General features: G+C 47.4%; 1 protein-coding gene across 6 annotated transcripts in view; it reads left to right on the top strand.

Moving 5' to 3' along the window:
* Window positions 1-6,000, top strand: part of Ecsit (ECSIT signaling integrator) — a 12,850-nt gene continuing 6,850 nt past the window's right edge. The window contains exons 1-3 of one of the 6 annotated variants that reach the window (XM_039081013.2): window positions 51-129; window positions 3,832-3,932; window positions 5,799-5,916. In XM_039081013.2, coding sequence (XP_038936941.1) covers window positions 5,821-5,916 — 96 coding nt within the window. In that variant the 5' untranslated portion in view covers window positions 51-129; window positions 3,832-3,932; window positions 5,799-5,820. Of the gene's footprint in view, window positions 130-3,825; window positions 3,933-5,798; window positions 5,917-6,000 lie in introns of those variants that run through there. The other 5 variants (XM_006242636.5, XM_006242637.5, XM_006242638.5 and 2 more) reach the window with 5 other exon arrangements.

Here is a 6,000-nt window from a genome sequence, read left to right as displayed (position 1 = left end):
ACCTATCGTCACAGGTTTTTCTGATTTGCTGTCACCTTCGACTCGTAACCGGAAGCTGTGTGGCTCAACATGACGGCGCCCAGCGGTCCCAGCTAGCCTGCTCGGGTGTGCGGGTGGCCGCGTGAGTAGGTGGGTCGCGCGTGGGAGGGCTATGGGACCGTCTGGGATTGGGGCGTCCACTTCCAAGCCTGGTAGAGCCGGGGAATATGACCTTCAACTCGACCTCAGTCAGGGCACTGTGACCTTTTCAGGTGCAGGCTTGGGAATGAGCAAGGAAAGGTTGCTGGGCACCTCTTGCTGCAGGCGTTCGTTTCACAGATGGGATAGCGGACTCGGGCAACGTACATTGTCTGTGAGGCAGGCATTGGAACCTTCCAGCCTCAGAGACTCAAAATCGTGCCAGCCCACACGCATACATACACGCTACCTCGCTGTTCCGATTTATCCATGTCTTGTAGAAACTTTCTGCTTATTCACACTCAGTTGATCGGTGTTGGGCATTTACAGTGTGCCAAGCACTGACCCAGTTGGTGGAGACACAACAATGAGAAAAACAGATTTTTTAAAAAAGTACTATCTAGGAGAGCCAATTATTGAGCAAATCACACACACACAGAACAGGTAATCTCGTGATTTCAAAACAGTGATTGTTGCAAGCAGTGTGTTTTTCCCTGATTCAAGAGTCTTTATGTGTCCCAAGCTGGCCTCGAACCCATCATGATCGTCCTCCTGCTTCAGCCCCCGAGTTCTGGATTATAGGCATACACCAAAACAGTAAACAGTAGGCAGAGGGTAAAACAAGTTCAAAGCCTGGGAAACCAATAAACTTGTCTTGTTTCAGAAACAGTGTAGCTGGTGCTACAAGAGAAAGGGGGAGTACAGCAGGTAGAAGCCATCCGATGTGTATTTACTTTGAAGTTTTATTTTGGTTATGGTGTGGGGGGTGGGACACATGTGCCATGGTGCATGGTGCAGGTCAGAGGGCAGCTCTGAGGTTTTATCCATACACCTTAGGTTGGTTCCAGGGTTTGAGCTCAGGTCATTAGGTTTGCTTTGTTTTGACAGCAAGTTCCTTTCCCAGCTGAATTCTCTCTCCCTGCTCTTGTTTAAAGTTTAGACAGGACCTTTCTGTAGCTCAGACTGCCATGGAGCTCACTAACGATCTCCAGCTGTTTTGATTCTGGAGGCCATCCTCCTGCCTCACACTCCCCAGTGCTGGCTTTACACACACAACACCTATCTCAAGCACATTTTCTTTTTAAAGACAGGGTCCCACTATGTAGCCCTGGTTGGTCTGGAACTTGCTGTCTGTATAGATTGGTTTCACCTCAAACTCAGATCCGCCAGCCTGTGTCTCCCAAATGCTGGGATTACAGGTATGTGCTATCACACCCAGCATTCTTGTGTGTTCCTGTGTGGGTACAGGGATGTATGTTAGTGCATGTACACATGTAAGCACATGTATGGAGGAAAAATGTCAACCTAAGATGTTGTTCTTCAGGAGCTGTCCACCTTGTGCTTTGGGGCCTGCTGCAGGGAGCTCAGGGCTCTGTTACAGGGAGTTCAGGGCTCTGTTGCAGGGAGCTCAGGGGCCTGCCTGCTTCTGCTTTCTCAGATTCCTCAGATTGCAAGTGCATGGCACCTCACCTGGCTTTGTAATGGGTGCTGGAGCTCAGGTCCTCATTCTTTCAGGGCAAACAGTTTACCAATGGATCCATCTTTCCAGCACAACTGGTTTCTGTTGTTAAGAGCTTCCTTTTGCAATGGAGGGAAGTAACTAGCAGGGCAGAGAGAAGGCAGAAAGGTATGCAGGAAATCACTGTGGAATGGTATGGTGGCCTGCAAGGGGATAGGTTTGGAAGTAGTCTCCAGGACTATCTATTGACTGAATAGGGACATAGTGACTGCTGAGCAATTCTTACATTGGGGCCTGAATAACCAGGAAGGGTGGTGCTACTGGCTGGCCTCCAGAGAAGCACAGTCAGCAAAGGTGTTGTCAGTGTTCCCTGGATGGAGTTTGGCATGGCTGGTTTGTACCAAAGTTATACTTAGGTATGGAGGCAAAAACATTAGGGAACCATGAGCATAAACACTAACAACTCTAATGCATGAGGAGCCACCTATGGGTGTTACAATGCAGATTCTCATGCAGTAGACCTGAGTTACAGCCAACATTCTACAGGTCCTGGAACACAATTTGCAAGGTTTTAGAGTCTTTTTATCCAACTATACCAAGCAAGTACCTACCTTGAGCCACACCATCAGCCTTTCCGTGGGGGATTCTAGATAACACTGAGTCTCAGTTCCAGCCACTCACTAGGGGAATCTAGCAGAGGCTCACTGGGCCCAGCAGCTCCCTGGAGGAGTCTAGGCCAGGTCTATAGAGTCCCAGCCTGAGTCCAGTCTAGTTACATTTCCTAGGCCAGCAGCTGTTGATAAAAGTTGTCAGAAGTATGGTCATGTTTCCACTAAGCCTGAATCTACAGGTTTTGTGCTCCCAGGGCATTTGTCTGCACCCTTGGCAGTGTTGCAGATAATGCTGACATTGAAAGGCATCTCATGATTGGCTGAGAAGTAGGCACGGGTGCCAGGGAGAAACCCAAGGATGTTAGCAAGGACTATAAGGGAGGGGACGTCACTGTCTGATACTTGGAAGTTGACACCTCAAAGTCATTGCCTTCAAAGTGTTGAGCACAGCGGTGCATTGGGCGGGCATTACTGACAGGACTAGGGCAGCCGTCAGGCTGCTGAGGAGGAGGAACCAGTGTGTAATCATGGCTTAGGGGAAGCTCTAAGGATAAAGAAAGCAGGGAGTGGAGGGAGATTTGGGGCCAAGATGGGAGATACTGGAAAAAGAGTTGGATTTTTTTTCTCCTTAAATAGGTTCTCATATGTAGCCTGAGCTGGCTTGGAGCTCACAGGAGTCTGGCTGCCTTTACTCCTGAATGCTAGGATTAAAGGTGTGCATTACTGTGTCTGGCTCAACTAGAGAAGGTTGTTTGTTTGTTTTTACTTAGAGAGAGAGAGAGAGAGAGAGAGAGAGAGAGAGAGAGAGAGAGAGAGAGAGTGTGTGTGTGTGTGTGTGTGTGTGTGTGTGTGTGTGTGTGTGTTCATCCACTGGAGGAGCGGAAGTCAGGACAACTTGTGGGGTCAGTTCTTTCCTTCCACTCTGGATTTCGGGGATGGAATTCTGGTTGTCAGACTAGCAGCAACTGCCTTTGTCTGCAAAGCCATCTTGTCACCCCAAAAGGAGTTTTGTTGTTGTTTGGTTTGGTTTTCTTGGTTTTCTTTTCCTGATTTTGAGACAAGTTTTCCTGTAGCCCAGGCTGGCTTCATACTTGCTGTGTATCCAAGGCTGATCCCACCTTCCACCTCAGCACTGGGATTTACAGGCGTATGCACAACACCCACCTCCAGAAAGTCTTAGTGGTGGCAAGAATGATCCAACCTCTTCCTAACATGTTCTCTGTGGCCTAGCTACCCTGATACAAAAGCAAACAGGTATACTAAGGAAACTACAGACTAGTGCCTCATGAACACAACTGTAAAATTCGCTTGCAGTGGGCTTGCGAGCATGCAAAAAGAATTCTACATCTTGCCTAAGAGAATTTATCTTCAAAATACAAGGTTAGATTATTTGTTTTTGTCTTTTTTTTCTTTTTCCAAAGCTGAGGACCAAACCCAGGACCTTGTGCTTGCTAGGCAAGCGCTCTACCACTGAGCTAAATCCTCAACCCATTTTTTTTTTAAAAGATTTATTCATTTATTATATATAAGTACACTGTAGCTGTCTTCAGATACACCAGAAGAGGGCATCGGATCTCTTTACAGATGGTCGTAAGCCACCATGTGGTTGCTGGGAATTGAACTCAGGACCTCTGGAAGAGCAGTCAGTGCTCTTAACCACTAAGCCATCTCTCCAGCCCTGCAAGGTTAGTTTAACATCTGAAAATTTATGTATATATTAATAGAACAAAACCCTAAAATCACATCATTATTTCAGGCAATACAGAAAAGTATTTGAGAAAATCCAACAGTTACTCTTTTCATTTGTCTGAAATGACATCTCACTGTGTAGAACAGGCTGGCTATTGTGGTCCCTGCAAGTGTCACGGCCAGCAGGGAGCGGTCCAGATGAAGTTAAGAATGAAAGTTGGGTCAGCAGAACTTAGCTGGTACTGGTTCCAAACTTCTGGAGTCTAATGCCAAGTGACTTATTTCTAACACCTTTAAATACAGTAAAACTTTGGGGATAGGTTTCCATGTAACAATTATTACAACAGAGCTTCAGGCACAGCTGCATCGAAACTCCCTTGGAATGCACATCTCTAGCAAAGCACCTTTCCACAAGAGTGGCTGAGAGCAGTAGCAGTGTTCAGGACAAGGGCCCAGGGAAGAACAGGCAGAATAGCAAACTCTTTTGCAAAATACATGGGACCTCTTTCACGAGAATGGGTTCTCTGGACTGAGACAAGGTGCTCACTATGCCCAGTGAAAGAATAGATTCTTTTGCCAGAGTTTAGGAGCCAGACAAGGCTGTGTACTCTGGCCACTTCTCAGTGCTGTCAGTGTTGAGCTGCCAGTAGTAGCACTCAGGCAAGAGAAAGAACAGAGCGGCCATGGAGACAGTGCAGAGAGTTAAGTACTTCCTGCAGGAGCCTGGCCACCTGAGTTCTATCTCAAGTACCTAAAGTAAAAAGAGGGGACTGGTGAGATGGCTCTTTGGGTAAAAGTGCTTGCTGCCAAGCCTAAGGACCTGAGTTCAATTCCCAGCACCTACGTGGTAGCTCACAACCATCTGAAACTCCAGTTCCAGAAGATCCAAAGCCCTATTCTGACTTCTCCAGGCGCCAGGCACTCATGTGGTGTGCATACATAAAGGCAAAGTATTCGTACATATAGCAAAAGAAAATTTTTTTAGAAATAAACAAACAAACCAGCCAGGTGGCAGTGGCACAAGCCTAACATTCAGGTGGCAGAGGCAGGAGAATCTGAGTTTGAGACCAGCCTGAGTTCCTGGACAGCTATAACTACCCAGAGAAACCCCGTCTTGAAAACCAAAGAAAAGAGAGAGATGGCTCAGGGAATAAAGGTCCCTGAGGACCATAACTATCTCTCACTGTATCTAACACCTTCTCCTAGCCTCCGTGGGCACTGGGCATGCATGTAGTATACAGATGTACATGCAGGCAAAACACCCATACATATAAAATAAAAGTAATTAAATACATCTTTTAAAAAGCCAGATGCTATGGCATTCCTACAGTGAGGTAGAAGACTACTGAAGAGTTGTTCTCTGGCTTCCACAAAAGTATTATAGCCTATAAACATGTGTATACACATACACACAAAGTAAACGAATAAATCTTTCAAACTGTCAGGTATGAGCCAGTGGGCCGATTCATGTATGAAGGTGCTTGCTGCACCTCAGCATGAGTGGAAGCTCATGCTGAGACCCACTGGTGGGAGAGTGAACCAGTGCTGCAAGCTGTCCTCTGACCTCCACACACATGCATGCACGCACACACATGCACAATAGATCAGTAAATATAACCTGAAAGACTGCCCAGCATGGCAGCTCACACCTGTAATCTCAGCACTGGGGAAACAGGAGTTTAAGGCCACCCTTGGCTACCTGGGCCATATGATACTCTATCTCAAAAGCAATAGAATCAAACAGAAGTAGCCCTTGGGGCTTGTGCATTAGGCTCTTCCCTCTGCACTGTGCTCTTTGCCGTAGGGCTGCCTGGCATGGAAGGTGTGCTGCAGGCTAATGCTGTCTCCATCTCTCTCACTAGGTGTGGTGGAATCTACAGAGGCATGAGCTGGGTACAGGTCAACTTGCTGGCCCGAGGCCTCTCCAGGGGCTGGGGCAGCATCTGCAGGACTGTGCTCTCAGGGACCCCCTTTGCTCAGGTAATGCACATGCTCAAAAATGCACAGGCTGGGCATTTTTGGGTGGAGAAGGGAAGGCTTGGGCTTTACTCTCCCCCTCTCAGG

Source organism: Rattus norvegicus, chromosome 8 (genome assembly GCF_036323735.1).
Source record: "Rattus norvegicus strain BN/NHsdMcwi chromosome 8, GRCr8, whole genome shotgun sequence".
In the NCBI taxonomy this organism is placed as follows: domain Eukaryota; kingdom Metazoa; phylum Chordata; class Mammalia; order Rodentia; family Muridae; genus Rattus; species Rattus norvegicus.
This window is presented reverse-complemented; position numbering and strand designations above follow the sequence as displayed.